Source organism: Sapajus apella, unplaced genomic scaffold (assembly GCF_009761245.1).
Source record: "Sapajus apella isolate SASKATOON/1434 unplaced genomic scaffold, GSC_monkey_1.0 scaffold43, whole genome shotgun sequence".
In the NCBI taxonomy this organism is placed as follows: domain Eukaryota; kingdom Metazoa; phylum Chordata; class Mammalia; order Primates; family Cebidae; genus Sapajus; species Sapajus apella.
The window spans coordinates 9,646,207-9,671,956 of record NW_022436983.1 but is presented as its reverse complement, the minus strand read 5'-3'; the positions used below and the strand labels follow the sequence as shown (position 1 = coordinate 9,671,956).

General features: G+C 44.5%; 1 protein-coding gene and 1 pseudogene across 6 annotated transcripts in view; one reads left to right on the top strand and one right to left on the bottom strand.

The window, feature by feature from the left end:
* Positions 1 to 12,140: 12,140 nt before the first annotated feature.
* The window catches only part of ZBTB17 (zinc finger and BTB domain containing 17), a 35,512-nt gene continuing 21,902 nt past the window's right edge, over positions 12,141 to 25,750 (top strand). For 3 of the 6 annotated variants that reach the window (XM_032300512.1, XM_032300509.1, XM_032300506.1), the window contains exon 1: positions 12,148 to 12,285. Coding sequence is in view for 2 of the 6 variants with exons in the window: in XM_032300509.1 (XP_032156400.1) it covers positions 12,279 to 12,285 (7 nt within the window). In the remaining 4 variants the exon portion in view is untranslated. Of the gene's footprint in view, positions 12,286 to 15,620; positions 15,708 to 21,689; positions 21,708 to 25,750 lie in introns of those variants that run through there. The other 3 variants (XM_032300511.1, XM_032300507.1, XM_032300508.1) reach the window with 2 other exon arrangements.
* Positions 18,251 to 18,798, bottom strand: LOC116566343 (annotated as a pseudogene).

Genomic DNA, 25,750 nt, shown 5'->3' with positions numbered 1-25,750 from the left:
AGACGGAGTTTCGCTCTTGTTACCCAGGCTGGAGTGCAATGGCGCAACCTCGGCTCACCGCAACCTCCGCCTCCTGGGTTCAGGCAATTCTCCTGCCTCAGCCTCCAGAGTCGCTGGGATTACAGGCACGCACCACCATGCCCAGCTAATTTTTTGTAGTTTTAATAGAGACGGGGTTTCACCATGTTGACCAGGATGGTCTCGATCTCTTGACCTCGTGATCCGCCTGCCTCGGCCTCCCAAAGTGTTGGGATTACAGGCTTGAGCCACCGCGCCCGGCCCTACACTGTTTAAAAAAAAAAAAAAAAGAATACACAATTTAAAGAGGAATATAAGTGAATTAATGGAGCTGAAAAACACAACACGAGAACTTCGCGAAGTATGCACAAGTTTTAACAGCCGAATTGATCAAGCAGAAGAAAAGATATCAGAGGTCGAAGACCAGCTTAATGAAATAAAACAAAAAGACAAGATTAGAGAAAAAAGGATAAAAAGGAACGAGCAGTCTCCAAGAAATATGGGACTATGTGAAAAGACCTAATCTATGCTTGATAGGTATACCTGAATGTGACGAAGAGAATCAATCCAAGCTGGAAAATACACTTCAGGATATTATTCAGGAAAACTTTCCCAACCCAGCAAGGCAGGACAATATTCAACTCCAGGTAATACAGAGAACACCACAAAGATATTCCTCAAGAAGACCAACCTCAAGGCACATAATCACCAGATTCATCAGGGTTGAAATGAAAGAGAAAATACTGAGGGCAGCCAGAGAGAAAGGTCAGGTTACCCATAAAGGGAAGCCTATCAGACTCACAGCAGATATCTCAGCAGAAACCCTACAAGCTAGAAGAGAGTGGGGGCCAATATTCAACATCCTTAAAGAAAAGAACTTTCAACCCAGAATTTTACATCCAGCCAAACTAAGCTTCATAAGCGAAGGAAAAATAAAATCTTTTGTGAACAAGCAAGCACTCAGAGATTTCATCTCCACCAGCCCTGCTTTACAAGAGCTTCTGAAAGAACCACTACACATAGAAAGGAACAACCAGTATCAGCCTTTCTAAAAAATACCAAAAAGTAAAGAGCATCAACATGATCAAGAATTTACATCAACTAATAGGCAAAACAGCCAGCTAACATTAAATGGCAGTATTAAACTCACATATATTATTATTAATTCTAAATTTAAATCGACTAAATCCCCCAATCCAAAGACACAGCCAAAACCCATCGGGACACTGCATCCAGACCCATCTCACATGCAAGGATACACAAAGACTCAAAACAAAGGGATGGAGAAAGATTTACCAACCAAATGGAGAGCAAAAATAAATAAATAAATAAAAAGCAGAAGTTGCTTTAAAGCAACAAAGATCAAAAGAAGCAAAGAAGGATATTACATGATGATAAAAGGATCAATGCAACAAGAAGAGCTAAAGATCCTAAATATATACGCACCCAATACAGGAATACCCAGATATATAAGACTTATAAAGAGACTTAGACTTCCACACAATAATAGTGGGAGACTTCAACATCAATATTAGACAGATCAATGAGACAGAAAATTAACAACGATATCCAGGATTTGAACTCAGATCTGGAACAAGTAAACTTAATTAACATTTATAGAACTCTCCACTTTAAATACACAAAATATACACTCTTATCAGTACCACATCACATCTGTTTACAGGTTTCAATGAAATATTGGTTGGCTGCTTGTTTGTTATTTTCTTCCCTTATTTTTTTTTTCATGCCTCTATTATTAAGCACAATTATACGCATACCCATTTTTAGACTGCATTCTAGCCCGGGCAATGAAGCAACACCCCCATTCTCTCTCCCTCTTCCCCTTTCTCTTTCTTCCTCTCCTTCATTCTTTTGTTTTCTTTTTCTTTTTTTTTTTTTTTTTTTTTTAGGAAAAAAAAAAAGTCACCCTAAGCCTCCTGACTTTAGTTTGAAACATGCAGAGGTCAGTTTTTGGCTTAGGAGTGTCTCAGCTGCCTATGCCAACATATAACTCAGCAGCTAAAGTTAACAAGACTATACAATGAAAATTACAAGTTAAGCCGGGCGCGGTGGCTCAAGCCTGTAATCCCAGCACTTTGGGAGGCCGAGGCGGGTGGATCACGAGGTCAAGAGATCGAGACCATCCTGGTCAACATGGTGAAACCCCGTCTCTACTAAAACTACAAAAAATTAGCTGGGCATGGTGGCGCGTGCCTGTAGTCCCAGCTACTCAGGAGGCTGAGGCAGGAGAATTGCCTGAACCCAGGAGGCGGAGGTTGCGGTGAGCCGAGATCGCACCATTGCACTCCAGCCTGGGTAACAAGAACGAAACTCCATAAAAAAAAAAAAAAAAAGAAAATTACAAGTTAAAAAAAATAAAAATAAATAAATAAATAAATAAATAAAGTTATCCTTGAGCAATTTGAATTTGCCCGTCATCAGTTTCTGCTGGGTTTCAAAGATCCGGGAGACGCTTAGTGTTGTGTCAAGAGGAAAATGGACCCAACACAGAAGTTTAATGTAACGTTCATCCCAGAGTCTTCACAAGTGTTCACCGAAGAAACTTACCCGGACGATTCAGGGGCCTCTCAAAACTTCTCCGAGACATTGATAAAGAAGCTTAGTAAGCTGACTGTCAACCCCGCTACTGAATTCCCTTCCCCTCTACCAGAGGGTTCACTCCATCAGCAGTCTACAGGAGCAGCAGTCCTCAGGGAAATCGGAGATGACTTGCCTTACAGGAGGAGAGGAGTAAGAACATTGCTGTCTGTGAAGAGAGAAAGGCTGGCAAGATTCAGACACATGCTACTTGGCAGAGGTCCTAGGCAGCCTGAAAGAACACGAACGAACACTGGGCTTAAGGGTGTTAAGAATGCATCAAGAAGAGGAATGTTCAAATGTCCCTGCAGTTTCTGCGAGTCTAGCAGATGGGATCCTTCTGAGAATGCTAGAATGGGGAATTATGACACCAAGCCTCAGCCATAAACCTTATTCTTGCCCCTTTTTTTTCTTGCTGGTAATTTTATGTAGCAGACCGAGAAAGCTACTCTCTGCTCGTGTGGATTATACACCAATAATTTTGATAATGAGTTCGAGGTTGTATTTTTCTTGTATCTTTTTCCCTCCTATGATGCTAGTAATTTATAAGGGATCTGTATAGTTTGAATATATTTGGATAACTTTAGCTCTACTGTTTGATTTGACCCAAAGAAGCCAAGAGCATATAAGTATTCCCATGTGTTTTAGAAACCCAAAATCAGTGAGGTGAAACCCAGCAACAAGAAATTGAAGCAAAGATACTTGTGGATAAAGAAAGCATTAGCTAGTTTGGTTAGAGCATAATAATTAGATTTTCTGGCTTTCAAAAATTTGGGTTGCAATAAGAGCAAAGTTTATGCTATTTTTACAGTTTTCAGTACAAAAAGGTGTTAATATAGAAACAATAAAGTTGACATTTGATTACCTTTTTTTAAAAAAAAGTTATCCTTATAGGGAAAATGCAGTGTTGCCCACATGTGAACAGTAACAGCTCTGGGAGGGCATTAGGGAAGAAAGTGAATGAGGTTTAGGCTGGAGACTCTGGAGATGGTGAGGGGTGTTGCTGTGTGTCACTTTGGCAGCTGACTGGAGGTGGGGCGGGACAGGAACACTGGAGGGGAGAAGCCTGGGGCTGAGGGACCTGGTTAGTCATATACTGACTCAATGGCACCTAGTGAGAAACCAGGCAAGTTGTAATCATTCACTCACTCACTCAACACATGTATACTTAGCTCCTGTCCCGTCCTAGCCATCGAGTATAAATTCTTGGATTCCTTCGTCTGTATTATTCTAAGCAGTTTCTGGTATCTCAGCTCAACTTCATTTTATAAAGGCCACTGGGAGCAGAGATTGTACCATTGCACTCCAGCCTGGGTGACAGAGTGAGACTCTGTCTCAAATAAATAATAAAAAATCAGACCTGAGTCTACTCAGGCCTTGAGGGCTAATTTACAGGAAAGATCCAGATTTTATTTTATTTATTTTTTCTTCTTTTTTTCTTTTTCACTATCTCCAGTAATGGCTATAAGCAAGGGATCCAGATTTTAATCAACCAGTTGACTTGTTAGAACCATCTCCAGCTGGAACACTAAAACCCCAAATCCCTGTAATATATTATATGGATAAATTCAGCCAAATGTTATGTTCTTCCCTCACTGACCTAGCACTTGTATTCCCTAGGCTTCAGCTCACTTACTTAGCTAAGCCTTGTTTGTTTATTGGATTGTTTTGTTGTGTTGTGGAAGTCATATCCTCCTTGGTCAGACTCTGTGCCTGTCTCTTGGAGCATCCTGGAATCTGACTTTCATTATAGATCCAGAAACAAATAATGGGCAGTGGAGTGGTCATGAGAATTAGAATCCTCTTGCAAAATAACTTCCCCGGGTGAGGTCATTACACACTCCCCAGAGAAAGCAGGATCAGCTTTGTCAGATGGAAGGAGGGGCTGCTTCCATCAGCAAAGGAATCTCATTGGACTTTGGATATGAGTAGTCAGGGAACACAAAATCATCTGCATCCACCCAAACATCCCCATTTCAGTTCCTAGGAGCCACTTTTTCCCATTCCATGCACCTGGTCAGGCAGTGAATATACCATACCTAGCAATTACATTACAAATCAGCAACGCATGGGATCAGCTCTCTTCAATTTTTGGCTACATAAGCCCTGTGGCTATAGGAGATGATATATTTATTGCGGTAGTCAGGAATGACCCAGCAGATATCAGCCAAAAGCAGCAGAACTATGGCTACAGCCTCACTTCCTTCTTCTAAATCTCAGTAACTGGCAGAACCCAACCATATCTGGGATTCTAATTGCAACTGAGTCTGTGAAATACATTTTTTTAACTTTTTTGATTTTGGAAAGAATAGATGCTGAGTCCTGATTGATCACATCTAACACAGATAAACCCAGTGATAGATTTGTATGCTTAATATTGGGAAGACAAGAGGGTTCCTAACAGATCTGCTATTATTTTCCCTGTAAAAGAAGAGGTGAAATACAAGTGTTGTTAAGAATGTGGAAAAATTGGAACTCCTTATGAACAGAAGCATCCAGGAAAAATAATAAAAATAAATAAATAAATAAAAATTGGAACCCCTGCGCACTGTTGGTAGGAATGCAAAATTGTGCAGCCACTATAAAGAATGGTATCAGGATTCCTCAAAAAATTAAAAATAGAACTACCATAGGATCCAGAAACCCCGCTTCTGTGTCTTTATCTAAAATAATTGAAATCAGAGATCAGGCGTGGTGGCTCACACCTGTAATCCCAGCACTTTGGGAGGCCAAGGCAGATCACGTGAGGTCAGGAGTTTGAGACCAGCTGACAACATGGTGAAACCCTGTCTCTACTAAAAATACAAAAATTAGCCAGGTGTGGTGGCGCATGTCTGTAATCCCAGCTATTCAGGAGGCTGAAGCAGGAGAATAGCTTGAACTCAGGAAGCGGAGGTTGCAGTGAGCCGAGATTGCGCCATTGCACTCCAGCCTGGGTGACAGAGCAAAACTCCATCTCAAACAAAAAAAAAAAAAAGAATTGAAATCAGGACCTTGAAGAAATATCTGCGCTCCAATGTTCATTGCAGCGTTTATTCACAATAGCCAAAATGTAGAAACAACCCAACCAAGAGTTCATTGACAGACGAATGTTTAAACAAAATATGGTATATACATAATATAGAATATTATTCAGCCTTTAAAAAGGAAATCCTGCAATGTTGGACAACAACGATAAACCCCAAGGACATTGTGCCATGTGAAATAAGCCAGTCACAGAAGGACAAATCCATCATGATTCCACTGTAAACTAAAAATAAAATCTCAAGTCCCTCACTGACTGAATGGACCTCCTCTTGGCTAAAGAGATCCCAGAAAAACCTTAGAGACTGAGTCCCCAGCTACAACAGGGTGGGAAGTTAGACACGTGATATGGTTTGGCTGTGTCCTCGCCCAAATTTCACCTTGAATTGTAGTTTCCATAATCCTCATGTGCTGTGGGAGGGGTCTGGCGGGAGATGATTGAACCATGGAGGTGATTACCCCCATGCCACTGTTCTCAGGATGGTGAGTGAGAGTCAGTTCTCAGGGCATCTGATGTTTTGTTTTTGTTTTAGAAGGAGTCTTGCTATTTTAGTAGAGATGGAATTTCACCATGTTAGCCTTGAACTCCTGACCTCAAGTGATCCACTCACTTTGGCCTGCCAAACTTCTGGGATTACAGGTATGAGCCACCATGCCTGGACCATCTGATGGTTTTATAAGGGGCTTTTCCTCCTTTTGCTCATTCTCCTCCTTGCTGCTGCCATGTGAAGAAGGATATGTTTGCTTCCCTTTCCACCAATGATTGGAAGTTTCCTGAGGTCTCCCCAGTCATGCTGAATTGTGAGTCAACTAAATCTCTTTCCTTTATAGAGTACCCAGTCTTGGGTATGTCTTTATTAGCAGCACGAGAACAGACTAATACAACACACCTTGACATACTTCCTATTTGTGTTTTTATTATTTTATTTAATTATTTATTTTGAGACATAGTCTCGCTCTGTCACTCAGGCTGAAGTGCAGTGCAGTGGCGCGATCTTGGCTCACTGCAACCTCTGTCTCACAGGTTCAAGAGATTCTCCTGCCTCAGCCTCCCGAGTTGCTGAATTATAGTTGCGCAACACCACACCCAGCTAATTTTTGTATTTTTAGTAGAGACGGAGTTTCACCACATTGGCCAAGCTGGTCTCAAACTCTTGACCTCAAGTGATCCACCCACCTTGGCCTCCCAAAGTGCTGGGTTTACAGGGTGAGCCACCACTCCTGGCCCTATTTGTGTTTTAGACATAACAACTGATGAGTATTAAAGTTAAAATAGAGGTAATAAGACTGACAGAACAGACTGTGGCAATAAAATCCCAAATTATAGACAGAACCTAAGGCCATGCCAGTCAAGGGTTAAGTCATGCACCCTTACCCTAAAGAATAAACTATGTTCAATTGCCACAAGGTTTTTCTTTTCTCTAGCAATTAGAAGAGTACTTGCCTCCAGATAAACAGTATTAAACAATTATGATCCATCCAGCTCACAGATGCTTACTGGAACCCCTGTTCCACCAGCCATAACTACAGCTTTGGACAAAAAAGGTGACTTCGGTAACTGTCTCCAGCTAAGAAGACAACCAACCATGGACTGATTCTGGCCAGTTTATGGAGACTGTGCACTGGAATGCTTTTGTGTCCTGAAAAGACCTTTTGACATACAGGACCTAATTTAGAGACAGGGTCTTGCTTTGTCACCCAGGCTGGAGTGCAGTGGCACGACCATAGCTCACTGCAGCCTCAAACTCCTGGGCTGAAGTGATCCTCCTGCCTCAGCCTCGCTAGTAGCTGGGATTATAGGCATACATTACCATGCCCAGCTAAGTTTTTAGTTTTAGTAGAGATGGGGGGGGGATCTCATTGTGTTGCCCAGGCTGGTCTCCAATTCCCAGTCTCAAGCAATCCTCCTGCCTTGGCCTCCCAAAATGCTGGGATTACAGGCATGAGCCACCACATCTGGACTGTGATACATTTAAATGTTAAGTCCAAACATTAATTCAACCTAAAGTGAACATGGGTCATATATTATATGCATGTTAGTGCAACACGTGTGGGTCAGCACCGACCTCATGAATATTCATAGCTCCTCCTGTAATCTGTTGAATATGTATACTCAGCCAACCCATTCAGTTTAAATTCCCGTCCAATCCCTCCTCCTCCAAAGTTCTATCTCTGGTCTTTGCTGGAGTCTGTATTTTCAACCCTGCAGGATGGCCACCTTGCAGTCAGAATCTTTTAAAAGAAATAAAGTCTCATCTCCTTATCTAAATGCACAGATCTTGTGATTGATTATTTTTTTTTCATGGGACAGAGTTTCACTCTGTCTCCCAGGCTGAAGTGAGCTATCTCTGCTTACTGCAACCTCTGCCTCCTGGGTTCAAGCAATTCTCTTTCCTTAGCCTCCCAAGCAGCTGGGACTACAGGAATGCACCAACCACCATATCCAGCTAATTTTTTGTATTTTTTTTTTTGTAGAAGTGGGGTTTCGCCATGTTGCCCAGGCTGGTCTCGAACTTCTGGCCCCAAGTGATCTGCCTGTCTCGGCCTCTCAAACTGTTGGGATTATAGGCATGCATCACCGTACCTGGCCTAGATCTTATGATTGTTTTAAGTTACTACCACTTATATGAGTTACCTAAAAACAGTCAAACTCATAGACTCAGAGAGTAGAATTGTGGTTGCCAGGGGCTGAGTGTGGGGAGGTGGAAACAGGGATTTGCTAATCAATGGACATGACATCTCAATTATGCAAGATGAGTTATTATTCCTATAGTTAACAATATTATATTGTACACTTACAAATTATTGGGGGTGTACGGGGATAGAAGAATAGTTAATGAATGCTGTGCTTAATACCTAGGTGATGGGATGATCTGTGCAGCAAACCACCATGGCACACGTTTACCTAAGTAACGAACCTACATATCCTGCACATGTACTCTTGAACTTAAAATAAAAGTTGAAGAGAAAGAACAAATCTTGAGAGGGTAGATCTCATGTTAAGTGTTCTTACTATGATTTTTAAAATTTTTTTCAAGGAGGGGGAAGTATGGAACCAAAAAAGAGCCTGCATAGCCAAAGCAAGACTAAGCAAAAAGAATAAATCTGAAAGCATCATATTACCCAACTTTAAACTATACTATAAGGCTATAGTCACCAAAACAGCATGGTACTAGTATAAAATAGGTACATAGACCAATGGAACAGAATAGAGAACCCAGAAATAAAGCCAAATACTTACATCCAAATGATCTTTGACAAAGCAAACAAAAACATAAAGTGGAGAAAGAACATTCTATTCAACAAATGGTTCTGGGATAATTGGCAAGCCACATGTAGAAGAATGAAACTGAATCCTCACCTCTCACCTTATATAAAAATCAACTCAAGATAGGCCAAAGACTGAAATCTAAGACCTAGAACTACAAAAATTCTAGAAGACAACATTGGAAAAACTCTTCTGGATATTGGCTTAGGCAAAGACTTTATGACTAAGAACCCAAAAGCAAATGCAACAAAAGCAAAAATAAATAAATGGGACCTAATTAAATTAAAAAGCTTCTGCACAGCAATAATAATAATAATAAGGAGCCCACAGAGTGGGAGATAATTTCACAAACTATGCATCCAATAAAGGACTAATACCCAGAACCTACAAAGAACTCAAACAAATTAGCAAGAAAAAGAGCAAATAATCCCATCCAAATGTCACATGCTAAGGACATGAATAAACAATTCTTAAAAGAAAATACACAAATGGCCAACAAACGTGAAAAATGCTCAATATCACTAATTATCAGGGAAATGCAAGTCAAAACCACAATGCTATACCTACTCCTGCATGAATGTCCACAATCAAAAATAAAAAAAATAGACGTTGACATGACGTGGTGAAAGGGAACACTTTTACACTGCTGGTGGGAATGTAAACTGGAGGAGATTGGTCAGGGTGGTGGGAAAAATTACAGGAAAGACACAAACCTTCTTGGAAGGCTGGGAGGTTTTCAAAAGCTTCGGGAAAGTGTTATGGCTGAAGGCAGCCTAATCCTCTTACCCTGAGCTAACAGCAGAGGGCAGCTAACAAGGGAGTGCAAAGGAATTTATCGAGATAAATTTGTTTATCTATTTCTCTGGAAACCAAACTTTGAACATCAGGGCGCAGGACTGCCCCCTACTGGGGAGGGGGGGTCTGACAATGTTAATTACCCACAAATGATGTTTGCTCCAAGCCTTTGTCATTAAATTTGTACTAAATAAATGCGAGCTCTCCAGCTGCTTATTGGGGCCTCACTTTCTCCTCGGCTGTGCTGAGCCCTGCAGTCCAGCCGCACTCACAGGCAAAAAAACCTATGTCTGCATACTCCGTTCATCCATCACTCGGCCAGAGTCTGTGAGACAGACTTGACTATAAACTAGTACAACCACTACGGAAGACAGTATGGAGATTCCTTAAAGAACTAAAAGTAAATCTGCCATTAGATCCAGCAATCCCACTAGGGGGTATCTACCCCGAGGAAAAGAAATCACTATACAAAAAAGACCCTTCCACACACATGTTTATAGCACCACAGTTCATAAGTGCAAAAATATGGAACCAGCTCAAATGCCCATCAATGTATGAGTGGATAATAAAAATGTGGCATATATATATATATAACACAGAATACTACTCAGCCATAAAAATGAATGAAATCATGGCCTTTGCAGCAACCTGAATGGAGTTACAGACCATTGTTCTAAATGAAGTAACTCAGGAATGGAAAACCAAATATCACACATTCTCACTTATAAGTGGGAGCTAAGCTATGAGGATACAAAGGCATAAGAATGATACAATGGACTTTGGGAACTTGGGGGAAAGGATGGGATGGGGTGAGGGATAAAAGACTACACATTGGGGGCTGGGCATGGTGGCTCATGCCTGTAATCCCAGCTCTTTGGGAGGCTGAGGCGGGCAGATCACCTGAGGTCAGGAATTTGAGACCAGCCTCATTAATATGGAGAAACCCCGTCTCTACTAAAAATACAAAATTAGCTGGGCATGGTAGCGCATGCCTGTAATCCCAGCTACTCGGGAGGCCGAGGGGGAGATTACATGCCTGTAACCCCAGCTACTCGGGAGGTTGTGGTAAGCTGGTGAGCTAAGATCGTGCCATTGCACTCCAGCCTTGGCAATGAGAGCGAAACTCTGTCTCAAAAAAAAGACTACATATTGGGTACAATGTACACTGTTCAGGTGATGGGTCCCCCAAAATCTCAGAAATCACCAAAAGAACATTATCCATGTAACCAAACACCACCTGTTCCCCAAAAACTACTGAAGTAAAAATTAAAAAGAATGGGTGAAGTTAACCAGGTGTGGGTGCACATGCCTGTAGTCCCAGCTACTGAGGAGGATGAGATGGATGATTGCTTGAGCCCAGGGGTTTCAGTCCAGCCTGGGCAACACAGCCAGACTCCGTCAAAACGGAGGGAAGGAAGGAAGGAGGGAAGGAGGGAAGGAGGGAAGGAGGGAAGGAGGGAAGGAGGGAAGGAGGGGAGGAGGGGAGGAAGGAAGGAGGGGAGGAGGGAAGGGGGGAGGTAGGGAGGAAGGAAATACAAGAAGGGGTAAACTCAAATGCTGGGCTTTTTTGTTTCTCTTGCCATTGTGAAGGCAGGACTGAGTTGCCAGATTGGCATATGTTGCAGTCCTATTGAAGGCTAGTGGTCATGAATCTGTAGGGACAGTCTCCCCATTGGATACTTTCTCTGGCTGTGCTTGGCTGTTTGGGAGCAGGCAAAGAGAAAAGGTGCAGTTGGAGTCACACAGGGTTGGTATTCTTACCAAATCCGTGTGACAAAAAGACAAGGGAGCAAAAGAGCTTTCGGTAGTGGCAAGAGTGTTGTTAAAATTATGGATTATGGAAAATAAGCAGCCCTAGAAATAAAGAAAGGAGAAAGCCCTCAGACTGTGAGAAAGTGGAGAAGTCAGTGGCCTAAAGGTACCAAAAAGGTAGAAGAGGGGCCACAGAGGGTCCGTGCACGTCTGCAGACACTTTTGTTTTCAGACACCTTTATTCACATCCAAGATAATCCTGGATCTGCCTAAACAGGGAAGTGGGTAATGGTTGGTTTAGAAGATTAAACACAATTGGGATCTGCAGCAGCAAGAGCCACAAGTAGATTTACATCTCCGCTCCACCACTTACAAGATATGTGACCATGGGCAATTCATTTACATTTTTTGAGTCTGTTTTCCCTTTTTTAAAATTAGGAGAATAATCTTATAACTGATGTGAGGATTTAAAGAGATAATGCAAGTAAAGCGCTTAACACAGTGCCTGGCACATAGTAAGAGCTGAACACATGATGTCACTGTAATATTTGGAAGAGAAACCAAGTCAGGGGTACAATGAGGACAAGTCTCAGCGCAGTACTGTAAGGTGGAAATTTTGGATAGCTAGGCGCATGCGCATGCGTCTGTCTAAGAGCGCTCGTCTAGCGAGGGCGCTGCGCATGCGCCGGAAGTTGCAACCGGGAAGCCTGCGAGGTCGGTTCCGCCCGACTCTAACATGGCGGCGCCCTTTGTCTGCTCTGAAGTGCCGTCCCCGGCCTTCTCGTGGCCGTGATGCACCTCCCTCTGCGGTGGGGCCCGGGACATGGCAGGTGAGGGTCAACAAGTGCCCGGGGCCAGGGAAGTCCCGGAAGCCAAGGAGGAGGCGGCGGAGGATGGGGCGCGGCGGGACGCCGGGGATGGTTGTGTGGGGGAGGGGAGGGAAATGGAATGGGACACGAACCGGGGCTGAGGGGACACCACCGGGCGCGAGATTGTGGGGTGATGGGGCGGGGGTCGTCGCCGGGCGTGCGGGCGGGGAGTGGGCGGCCGGAGCGACCGCCCGGGCGAGGAGGCGCGAGTCACCTCCCGAGCTGGGTGACACCCCAGCTGGTAGCGTCTCCGCCCCCGCCGCCCGGCTGTCACCGCCCCTTGACCCCGCGCGCCGTCGAGGGTGGGCGTTCTGCGGCCGCGAGGGAGCGCGGGGCCCGGCAGCTCCCGTCAGCCCGCCCCGGCGGGAGGGCGTGGGACTGCCCGGGCCTTGGAGGAGCTGACAGGAGGCCAACGCTGTCCCTGTATAAAATTATTTCATTCATTCATTCGTCCCACGGACGGTGGTTTAGCACCTGATAGATGCAGAGGCTAAAGAGAGTGATGCCGATGGACTGGATCCTGGAGTAGTGGTTAGGAGTGTGAACAGTGGAGCCTTAGGCACTTTTGGCTCTTTCTCTCTGCCTGGGTTTACTCATCCTTTAAGCAGAGATGTTAATAAAATCTGCCTCCTAAGATTGTAATAAAGGGGAAATGAGACTCGTAGAACACTTTTGGGCACAAAGTAAAAGCTTTGTTGCTGTGATTAGTTGTATCCTCATCATCACCCAGAGCTCAGAGACACATGTGGGAGACATACAGGTAAATCAGCAATTCTGATACTGCTGCGAGGGCAGAAAGCCCTCCCTCCTCTGGAGCAGAGACACTTCCCTCAGTCTAGAGGGAATCCTAGGAGGCTTCTGTCCCCCAGAAAGCTAAGAGCTAAGGGAGAGAGAGAGAGATTAGGCTAAAGAAGCAGGCTGGGCCGGGTGAGGCGGCTCACGCCTGCAATTCCAGCACTTTGGGAGGCCGAGGCGGGCAGATCACTTGAGGTCAGAAGTTCCAGACTAGCCTGGCCAACATAGTGAAACCCCCATTTCTACTAAAAATACAAAAATTAGCCGGGCGTGGTTGCATGCACCTGTAGTCCCAGCTGCTTGGGAGGCTGAGACAGGAGAATCGATTGAACCCAGGAAGCGGAGGTTGCAGTGAGCTGAGTTGGCGCTGTTGACTCCAACCTGGGTGATAGAGTGAGGCTCCATCTCAGAAAAAAGAGAAGCAGGCCCTGGTCTGGTCTTAGGGAACGTTGTAAACCTAGTTAAGGACTTTAAGTTTTGGTTAATGGGAAGCCATTTAAGAATCAGATTTGTGGCTAGGTGCGGTGGCTTACTCTGTAATTCCAGCGCTTTGGGAGGCCAAGGTGGGATGATCACTTGAGCCCAGGAGTTTGAGACAAGCCTGGGCAACATGGCAAGGCCCCATCTTTATAGAAAAAAAAAAATAGGTGGGCATGGTGGGGCATGCCTCTGGGGCCAGCACTTGGAAGGCGGAGGTGGGAGGATTCTTTTTTTTTTTTTTTTTTTTTTTGGGGGGGGGGGAATGGAGTTTTGCTCTTGTTACCCAGGCTGGAGTGCAATGGCGCAATCTCGGCTCACCGCAACCTCCGCCTCCTGGGTTCAGGCAATTCCCCTGCTTCAGCCTCCTGAGTAGCTGGGATTACAGGCACGCGCCACCACGCCCAGCTAATTTTTTGTATTTTTAGTAGAGACGGGGTTTCACCGTGCTGACCAGGATGGCCTCGATCTCTTGACCTCGTGATCCACCCACCTCAGCCTCCCAAAGTGCTGGGATTACAGGCTTGAGCCACCGCGCCCGGCCCTTGGGAGGATTCTTTTATTTCCAGCCCGAAATAAAAGAATCAGATTTTTTTTTTTTTTTTAGACAAAGTCTTGCTCTGTCAGCCAGGCTGGAGTGCAGTGGCAGCGTAATCATAGTTCACTGCAGCCTCGACCTGAACTCAAGCAATCCTCATACCTCAGCCTCCCAACTAACTGGGACTACAGGCATGCACCACAACACCTGGCTAATTTTTAAATTTTTGGTGCAGATGAAGTCTCACTATGTTGTCCAGACTGGTCTCAAACTCTTGGCCTCAAATAATCCTCCCACCTCAGCCTCCCAAAGTACTGGGATTATATGCATGTGTAACCATGTCTATTCTTTTATTTCCAGCCTGAAATAAAAGAATCAGATTTATGGATTGGGAAGATCACTCTGGCTAAGGGAAGAATGTATCAAAGGGAGTGGGCCTGTAGGCCAATTAGGAGACTGCTAGAATAACCCAAATGAGGGCCGGGCGCGGTGGCTCACGCCTGTAATCCCAGCACTTTGGGAGGCCGAAGCCAGCAGGTCAAGAGATGGAGACCATCCTGGGCCAACACGGTGAAACTCGTCTCTATTAAAAAAAATTACCTGGGTGTGGTGGCCTGTGCCTGTAGTCCCAGCTACTCAGGTGGCTGAGGCAGGAGAATCACTTGAACCTGAGAGGTGGAGGTTGCAGTGAGCCGAGATCACACTACTGCACTCCACCCTGGCAACAGAGTGAGACTCCATCTCAAAAAAATTAATAATAATCCAAGTGAGAAATGAGGGTGTGAGTTAGAGGCAGAGTGTGAGGAAAGATGGTTTTGAAGATAGAATTGACACAATTAGTTCGATGAGAGTTAGGGGCAGGGAGGAGTCGGGATCACCCCAATTTTTGGCTGATGAGCTTTGGATGCTGCTCTATGTGACAGGGAGCAGGACAGAGACCAGATATGGGCGAGGGCAGATATGTTTAGTTTTGAACATGTTGGAGTTGGATGCCTATAAAACATTCAAGTATACTCGTTCAGCGGTGATCTAGTAGCTGTCACCATCAAAGGTCACTGAAGTCATGGGAGGCGATGAGCTCACCTAAGGAAGGGTATGCACTGAGAAACAAAGTCCCCAGGGTATCCCAGAGCAGTGCCAGGTGCAGCAGTAATGCTTGGGCACAAGCCTTGTCGTTTTTTGCTTATCAACCTTGTGTCCTGTCTCTCATTGAGCAGGAGTTCTTGAGAGCAGGGCCTGAGGCTAAGTCTGTGCATCTTTGTGTCCCAGTGCCAGAATGTTGTCTGGCACGGAGCAGGCCATTTATTCAGCACTGCCTTTACCATTTATTCAAGTTGACCATTTATTTAGCACTTCCTTGGGCTGGGCTCTGTGCTCAGCACTCTGTATTTGTCTGTGTTTGATTGATGCATGAAAGGGCAGCTCTGAGGGAGCAGGTACCCTTCAGATTCTCATCATATTTTCTTCTTGGGTGTCATTGATTCAGGTAATGAGCTGGAGGAGGGGAGCCAAGCTGGAGTTTACACAGGCAAACTGTCAGAAGAGAGTAGCCTGGGCTACTTGGAAATCTGAGGTATGTCCGTAATACTCAAGGATGAAACAAATCAGTTCAGTTTGTCCTTCTTCTCTCTAGACTCAACGTGATTCAAATCATGCTTTCCTGACAGCTTTTTCTTCAGAATTATACAGTAATGACAAAATCCCTGTTACAGTTTGGTTGGGCAATTGTTGATATTACTATGATTTTACCTACAGAGACCAGAGTGGGTCATCACTGGGCAATGCTTACACCTTTAGTTAGGTGAAATCTAAAATGCTCCAACAAAGTAATCCAAAATACAGTGGCGGAAACAGAAGTTTATTCCTTGCTCCTTAAAATTCTGGAAGTATGCAGTCCAGAGCTGGTAGAAGAGTTTGCTCTGTTCTGTGAATCATCTGGGAGCAAGGTTCCTTTGATAATGTGGCTTTTCTTGCTCAAACTTGGGCTTCCGTCTCATGGTCCAAGCTGGCTGCTGTAGCTCCTGCCAACGTGTATGATCTCCCTAGGGCAAAAAGGGAAACAGCAGTGAGCACACACTCATTCCTTTAAGGTTCTAGTGTTTAAGGAGGCATTTTTGTACAACATGGTTCCCAAACATAAGCCACTTCCTGCATCTGATGCACAACTAAAGAAAAGATTGTGGGTGTTTCAGTGCTGGAGAAAAAGCTGGCTGAGCAAACGTGCTCTGTCCCGAGTCTGTCTGGATTACTGTCTTGGGGGTGTGATTCCAGCCTGAGGGGAGGTCCACTGAGTCCCCACGGCAGACTGCTCTGGCTTTGCGTAGGTTTACAGTGCATGGGCCCAGGGAGTGCAGGCTTGTTTATCCATTCATTGTGCCCAGCGTGTGTCAGGCATTGTGCTGGGTGCTAGGGATGCTGACACAAGTAAGAGTGAATCCCGGGAGCAGGTGCACCACGCAATGCACAAGATACCTTGAAGGGCTGGTGGACGGTGTGCGCACACAGGGAGGATGGACTGACGCTGGAAGGCCTTCCTGAGGGGGTGAAGAGGTTGTGAATGGCACTTTTTGGACTGACGACTGTAAAGTTCCCCTTGGACAGATCAAGGCAGCCAGGACTCTGGAGTCAGGTGTGAGTCTGTCCTCCTGTTGAGTGGCTCTGTGCCTGACAGTCAGTTCCTTCTGAAACTGTGTTCCAAAGAGTTAAAAAAAATAATAAAATAAAACCTCATAACTATTAATTTTCCTAATCACAAGATTATCTTCTGATACATGAGACAGCAAGCCCTTTTACTCAGTTCCATTGCTGAGCCTCACTTTCCTTATCTGTAAAATAGGGATGACAACAGCTACCTCACAGAATTGTTTGGAAAATGATGTGACATCAGCAGGGTAATTCAGAGTTTGCTGCATAGTGCCGTGGTCCCCGATCTTTTCAATTTTTTTCCTTCCTTTTTTTTTTTTTAAGCAATACATATACATTATATATATAGTTATATAAATATAGGGAAGATTTCCCCCACCTACCCAAAACATGTGTCTTGGTGTTTGATTTTTTGTTTCATACGCAGAGAAGAGGGAATTTCAGAATTTTTACATTTTAGCAAACAAGTTTGATTTCTTGGCTTTTTGGTGCAGTAATGCCACGGCAATCCCTTCTGGTGCCAAAGGCTCACACTATTACAAGGAAGTTGTGAACGCTCGTTTCTTAGGAGGTGAGGCCAGCCTCACGTGAACTTCTCTTGCATTCCTCTGCTCCACCATGATACATAAATACTTAGACTTTTTGTTTTCCTCCAGTGAATCATTAGACATTAAAAATGGAACAACAGAGTCACAAAGGGCCACATGCTTTTCAGTATAAAGCATTCTCCTTCTCTAGGTTGCTATCACAGTGCAGACTGCTTGAATATGCTCAGGAGATTTGGTCGATATTGTCTGTATTTGGTTATAGAAAAGGATCTTCCAGCTGGGGGCAGCGGCTCACACCTGTAATCCTAGCACTTTGAGGGACCGAGGCGTGTGGATCACAAAGGCAGGAGTTCAAGACCATCCTGGCTAATATGGTGAAACCCCGTCTGTACTAAAAATACAAGAAATTAGCTGGGCATGGTGGCACATGCCTATAGTCCCAGCTATTCGGGAAGCTGAGGTAGGAGAATCGCTTGAACCAGGAGGTGGAGGTTGCAGTGAGCCGAGATCACGCCACTTCACTCCAGCCTGGAGGATGGAACGAGACACCGTCTCAAAAAAAAAAAAAAAAACCTCTCCTTTTCTTTTTCTTTTTTTCAAAATCCAAAGTGCATAGTGAGAGCAAATCAAAGCATTTTTTTTCCTTCTCAGCATCAGTTTCATCTGAGCATCTTCCCATGAGAGGCTGCTCAAATGTCTCGCCTTTGTCCTCCCCACCCTCCAAAAATAAAAAATATTAAGAGAGTCAAGGAATTTAGACATTTATCAGCCTGCTAAACAAACTTTGTGGCAAATGGAAGTCCTACTATTGTAAAGAAAATTGATAAGACAAAAAGTACGTATGATGACCCAACTACTGTGTTTGTTGGGTAATTTATAAGGTTGACCTCTGACTTCATTGTTGTTTTGTTTTGTTTTGTTTCCAGTTTTTTAACATCATTTATTGCTAACATGAATTCAAAGCAAGTATACAGTTTTTTGATACTAAAATCAGGAAATCAAGACATGATTGCCATCATAAAATCTTAATCTTCAGAGAACAGCATTTCTGCAAGGTCGGCCTGAAGACACTGAGATTCTGCCAATTTTTGAGGTGTTCCGTACTTAAGTAGCATAGGCACTGCTGTCACTTTCAAGTTTTTTCTGAAGCCATTATTTGGATCTTTCCAATAAGGCTTGTCTCCTACTTGGCAGTGGATAAACACACATCCTGCACTAACGTGCTTCAGCGCCTCTCGTACGACTGGTTCAGCCTGCACGCAGTCGGGGCACCAGCTTTTCCCTCCGGCGTCCTTAGAATCCGTGAAGGAGGCAAAAATGGTCTTGCCATTGTGCTGTTCCACGGCCCGGTTGAACTCCTGGAAGCCAGACACGCTCACCTCCTCGTAGTGGGCCATTGGCACAACGTGGAACTGCTGCTAGAGGAGTGCATGTCTGGTCGCCATGGGCGGGGCCCATGTGGGCCTTGTTTTGTTTGGTTTTTTGAGACAGTCTTTCACTCTTGTTGCCCAGGCTGGAGTGCAATGGCGTGATGTTGGCTCACTACATCCTCAGCCTCCCAGGTTCAAGTGATTTTCCTGACTCAGCCTCCCCAGTAGCTGGGGTTACAGGCATGCACCACCATGCCTGGCTAATTTTGTATTTTTAGTAGAGACAGGGTTTCACTGTATTGGTCAGGCTGGTCTCAAACTCCTGACCTCAGGTGATTCGTCCGCCTTGGACTCCCAAAGTGCTGGAATTACAAGCATGAGCCACGGTGCCCAGCCTACCTCTGACTTCATTGATGTAAAATCCTATTGGAAATATTAGGGCAGCCATACAGAAAAGGATGATTCCAGTGAATGCTATCCATTGAGCACATTTTGTAGCTTCTCTTCCCCAGTGGGAAGCCACCAGCAAACCACATGTGACAGTCAATGAAATGATTCCCATGATGATAAAAAACCGTGTGGTGACCCACTCCGGGGGAAGCCCGGGAGAGATGCACACCCCGTCTCGTCCGTGGATTGTTTGGCACTGTCACATGAGGCCCACGGTGAGTGCTCCCACAGACTCCCCGGTGTTGAGCCAGTCTGGGTTGGTGATGCTGGTGATGGTGAAGATATCAGCAGCCAGAAAGAGACATACTGAGATAATGGTCAATTTATCCAGTCGCCCCACCCTGCTTCCCCAACTCTCCGAGCCCCGGGCAGGCAGTGGCCTCACACCTCCTGTCCCATGCACGGCCTCCAGGATCTGGAGTCCCTGTGCCACTGCCTCATGGGTCCATGCCCGGGTCCAGCAGCTGTGGCATGGCCTGCACCCCCCAACCTTTTTGGCACCAGGGACTAGTTTTGCAGGAGATAGTTTTTCCGTGGACAGGGGGTTAAAGGTAGAAGGTGGTTTCAGGTTGATTCAAACACATTACATTTACTATACACTTTCTTTCTATTGTTATTACATCATAATATATAATGAAATAATTCTACAACTCACCATAATGCAGAATCAAGGGAGCCCTAAGCTTGTTTTCCTGCAACCAGATGGTCCCATTCAGGGGTGATGGGAGACAGTGACAGATCATCAGGCATTAGATTCTCATGAGAAGCATGCAGCCTAGATCCTTCATCTGCGCAGTTCACAATAGAGTCTTGCTCCTATGAGAATCTGATGCCTCCGCTGCTGATCTGGCAGGAGGTGGAACTCAGGCGGTAATGGCGAGTGAGCGATGGGGAGCAGCTGTAAATACAGATGAAGCATCGCTCACTCGCCTGCCGCTCACCTGCTGTGCAGCCCAGTTCCTAGCAGGCCATGGACAGTAGTGGTCTATGGCCCAGGGGTTGGGGACCCCTGGTATAGTGGACATTTATGAAATGTTACTTGCCTCCTGCTGCAAGATACAGGATGGTTGGAAGCTGGGGGCCAGTCAGGATGGAAGTTGAGGAAGGCCCAAACCTATGGGGAGGCCAGGTTGCCGTCCTGCCCTGTGGCAGGGACCATGCCATCTAGGTTTTGCATGGAGGGTCGAGGATTGCTCTGTGCCCCCTGTTTTCTGTGAGAGTTCCCCCAAGCTTTCTAATTAAAGTCATCAAACCTTGGATTTCCAGAGACCATATCCTGAGAGATTTGATAAGGGGTGTTTTGAGGATTCTGTCTGCCAGTTTAATTCCTTCAAGTTCAGATGCCTCTGGGAAGCCTTTTCTGAGCCTTTCCCAGATACCCTAACCCAAGTGTGTTTGGAACCCCTCCCCTGTGGTTACTTAGCATCCTGTTTTTGATCCCTGTTAACACATTTTCACCTCAGTTATGATCCTAGGCTTCCTTGCCTGTCTTGAATGCAGGGACAGGGTCTTATTTATTCTGGCATTGCCACTGTGTAGCTTGTTTCCTGGCACACAGCTGGTGCTCAGCAAATGTTGGATGAGTGGATGATCAGTCTTGATTGGCTGAGGAGGAACTGGCATTTGGGGCTGAAGAAACTCCATGTGATGAGGGCTGGGCATGCTGCTTGTTTCTCGGGTATTTGGCTGTAATATGGGAAGTAGACATGGTGAACTATGACCTTCACTGTGAGAGTTTTGGTCAGAAGATGGTTTCTGTGTCTTTTTGTCTTGTTCCAGTATAGGAGGTTACTCAACCTTACACTTCTGACATTTGGGGCCAGATATATCTTTGTTGGGGTCAGAGGGTGTTCCTGTAGCATCTCTAGCCTCTAACCATAAATGCCGGTAGTAACTCTTCTCCAGTGGTGACATCCCAAAATGTTTCCATATATTGCCAGGTGTCTCCTGGCACAAAATCGCCCCCAGTTAAGAAACCCCTTTAGTATAGGGTAGCAGTTAGGAACATGAACTTTTAAGCCAGACATACCTGGGCTCATGTCTGGGTCTTAGAGTTACTACCTGTAGGCCCTTGGGCAGAGAAGCCTCAGTTTTGCTCAGGTGTAAAATGGAGATAATAGTTACCTTGAATATAACTTTCTTGGGTGGGGTTATTAATAAAGTTATGCATGTAAAGTGCTTAGTCGTGTCCCTGGCTCCATAATTACTGTTATTTGATAGAAGACTCCTGAGGGTCAAAAAAGAAAATCTGCAGTTTAGGAAGAGAACAGTGTTTGGTATGGGAATGCATTCACAAGGTTGAAAAATCAGGAGGTTCTTAAGGGTATACCAGGCTGGTCCCAATCTTCTGGGCTCGAGTAGTCCTCCTGCCTTAGCCTTCAAAGTGCTGGTATTAAAGGCTTGAGCCACCAAACCCAGCCTCAGATAACATTTTTTATTTATTTATTTTTTTCTTGGCAGGGTCTTGCTCTGTGGCCAAGGCTAGAGAGCAGTGGAGCTGTCATAGCTCACTACAGCCTTGACCTCCCTGGCTCAAGCAAACTTCCTGACTCAGCTCCCCAAGTACCTGGGACTACAAGCACACACTACCATACCTGGCTAATTTTTCTGTTTTTTATAGAGATAGGGTTTTGTCGTGTTGCCCAGGCTGGTCTTGAACTCCTTGGCTCCGGTGATCCACCCACCTCGGCCTTCCAAAGGACTGGGATTACAGACGTCAGCAGGGGTGTCCTGCAGGGTGACCCGTTATTGGGTTTGACATTTGACATCATAGTTGGGAGGGAGCTCAACTTTAATTAAAACAAAAAACTCCAAATACATTTTGTGTACAAAGCATATCGTCCTGGAGATCATAATTTACTTCTTTGGCTGGTCATAGTATGTTTTGTTTTGTTTTTTTTAAAACTGTTTTTAAATTTTCGAGACTGAGTCTTGCTCTGTTGCCCAGGTTGGAGTGCAGTGCTAGGATTATAGCCCACTGCAGCCTCAACCTCCTGGGCTCATGCGACCCTCCTATCTCAGCCTCCCATGGCCACAGTTTTTAAATGATTGAAATAATAGAGGTCAGAGAGTAAGGACTGTGGCTCAAAGAGATTCAGCTTTGCTGCAGGCGTGTATGTGGAGTGTCAGCACAGGAACTCCTTACGGACATCAATGCTTGACAGTCCCAGGGTGACCACAGTAATACAGTCAGCACAGATACATGTAGAAAACTGGCGCTTGGGCTCTTGGATTCAAACATGCTTGTTATGAATTGAAGAGAGATGGTTCTTAGGGCCTGGGCTTCAAAGGAAGGAAAGAAGGAAGCAAAGGGCATGGTGAGAATTGAGAGTTGTTCACTCATATCTAAACAGCAGTGTGGACAGAGCTCAGAGGTGGGAATTCCCGCTGCGAGTAGAGAGCAGGCCAGAAAGCAGGCTTGGTGGGTTCGTTGTAACATCAAAAATCTGCTCGGCTTCTGGTCTTAAAAGGTCTGGCAGTAGAATCTGTTCTCCACTCCCCAGCCTCACCACTTCCTATACTGGAACTTAGTAATCTAAGCAGCCACTTTCCTGTCCCCAGTGGCAGGCTCGACTCGGATTTTGCCAGCCTGCCCCGTGGGAAGCTGTATCACCATAGCTCAAAGAGCAAAGCACTTCTCCTTTCAGTGGTCCCAGGCCATGAGGGGCCCCTCGGGGATTTTCCCCAGCTACTGTGACTCAGTCAGCAGCCCAAATGAACCCTTAACAACATTGTTTAAAGTAAGAAAATACGTTGTTTAGTTTTGTAAATTGTTTTTGTTAAATGTTGACTTGATACAAAAGAATGTGTTCAGTGTAAAGAATAAGGATACAAGAAACATATTCCAGGTACCCATTACCCAGTTTCCAAAAAGAACTCACTGTTACCTTTAGAGCCCCCTGTGTGCCCCTCCCTATCTCGCCCAGCCCAAGTCATCCCTGAGTTTTGCTTTTATCACTCTTTTGCTTTTCTTTATAGTTTTACCATGTGTTTGTCTTGCTGAACAATGTACCATTTAATTTTCCTGGTTTTTGAACTTAATATAATCATACTGTTTTCTTCAGCGCCTTGACATTAATCCATGTTGCATAGAGTGGTATTTCATTTTCACAGATGAATAACGTTCCATTGTATGAGAATTTATTTATCTTTTCTGTTGTTGGTGGATATTTGGGTTGTTTCCAGTATTTTGCTGAGACAAACAGTGCCACTGTCCACATTCCTGGGACATGTGTGCCCAGCCTCTCCAGGGGCTACAGCTGGGAGTGGAGCTGAGTCATGGGGTATGTGCGTCTTCAATTTAACCAAATAATGCCAAGTTGTTTCCAAAATGGTTTCCCCAGTTTACACTTCAACAATTCTGTTTGCCTTATGTCCTCTCAACAATGGCATTTTCAGACTTCAACCTTTTTACTAATCTGGTGGGCGTAGAGTGACATCTCATGTGGTTTTGATTTGCATTTTCCTGGTTGTGAGTTGGCCATCTTTTCATTGCTTCCTGATCATTCAGATTTCACCTTCTCTGAAACACCAGATTGTCTTGCTCATTTTTCTTTTGGGTGGTTTGTAGACTTTTTGTTAGTTTGTTTTTTATTTCTTATTTTGGATACTAAATCTTTGCCAGTTATATGAGTTATAACTGCCCACTTCCAGTTTGTGGCTTGTCTTTTTACTCTGGGATTTTGTTTTTTGTCTTTGATGAAGAGAAAATATATATATATATTTTTTGAGACAGAGCTCTGTCGTCCAGGCTGGAGTGCAGTGGTGTGATTGCGGCCCATGGCAACCTCTGCTTCCTGGGTTCAAGCAGTTCTCATGCCTCAACCTCCCGAGTAGCTGGAATTATAGGCCTGCACCACCACACCCGGCTAATTTTTATATTTTTAGTAGGGACTGGGTTTCACCATGTTGGCCAGGCTGGTCTGGAACTCCTGATCTCAGGTGATCTGCCCACCTCGGCCTCCCAAAATGCTGAGATTACAGGCATGAGCCACTGTGCCTGGCCAGAAATCCTTAATTTTATTGTAATTTATCAAATTTTCCTTTTATGATTAGTCCTTTTTGTTTCTTTTTAAGAAATTCCTTCCACTTTCAAATTTATAAAGATATTTCCCTATATATATTGTCTTCCAAGCATTTTACTATCTTGCCTTTTACCTTGAGGTCTTTAATCCATTTATAATTATTTTTGTGTATGGCATGAGATAGGGGGCCAATTTCTTTCTCTCTCTCTCTTTTTTTTTTTTTAAGATGAGGTCTCTCTATGTTACCTAGGCTGGTCCTGAACTTCTATGCTCAAGTGATCCTCTCACCTCAACTTCCCAAAGCGTTGGCATTATAGGTGTGAGCCACTGTGCCTGGCTGTTTCTCTTTTTTAACAGGTGTGCCAAATTGCCCCAGTACCATTTATTAAAAAAAAAAAAAAAAAATAGGCTGGGCACAGTGGCTCATGCCTGTAATCCCAGCACTTTGGGAGGCCGAGGTGGGTGGATCACCTAAGATCAGGAGTTCAAGACCAGCTTGGCCAACATGGCAAAATCCTATCTCTACTAAAAATACAAAAATTAGCCGGGTGTTGTGGCACGTGCCTGTAATCCCAGCTACTCAGGAGGCTGAGGCAGGAGAATCGCTTGAACCCAGGAGGCAGAGGTCGCAGTGAGCCAAGACGAGGCCACTGCACTCCAGCCTGGGCAACAGAGGAAGACTCCATCTCCAAACAAACAAACAAAAACAAACAAACCAAAAAAAACCACCTCTTTTGTGTGGATCTATAATGTCACCAGGAATATTAGCATACATCAAGTGTCCACTAATGTGTGGGTCTGTTTCTAGGCTCTTTATTATCTGTTCTCTGTCTCTGCAAATGCCACACTGACTAGTAAATTACATCATTTTAGAAAACTGGTGAATTAGTGTCTAGCAATGCATTGGCCCATTGCTCTTCCATGTTCATTTTATTTTTTTCTAAGACAGGGTCTTGCTCAGTCACCTAGGCTGTAGTGCAGTGGTGCGATCTTGGCTCACTATAGCCTTGACCTCCCAGGCTTATCCTATCCTCCTGCCTCAGCCTCCCAAGTAGCTGAGACTATAGGCACATGCCATCGTGCTTGGCTATTTTTGTCTTTTTTGTAGAAACAGGGTTTCATCATGTTGCCCAAACTAGTCTTCAATTCTTGGACTCAAGCAATCCTCCTGCCTCAACCTCCCAAAGTGTTAGGATTGCAGGTGTGAGCCATCTTGCCTGGCCCCATTGTCATTTTGGATTATGCTTGTCAAATGCTGTGAGAATTGTTGGGATGTTTTATTAGGATTGCCTTGAGTTTATAATATATAAATTTGGGTACAGTTGACATTTTTATGATGTTGAGTCATCTCATCCATAAATGTGGTATAGCTTTCAACTTACATAACTTATCAAAGTCTAAATTTAGTCAATGTATTTATACCTTACTCTCAGTGAGGACCTGAGAACACTTTAATTCCTGTCACTTACTTCCTCTTCCACTTTTACTCTGTAGGTATGTATTTTAGTTCTTTTTAAACTTTTTTTTTTTTTTTTTTTTTTTTTTTTTTTTTTTTTTTTTTAGGTCCTTTTTTTTTTTGCT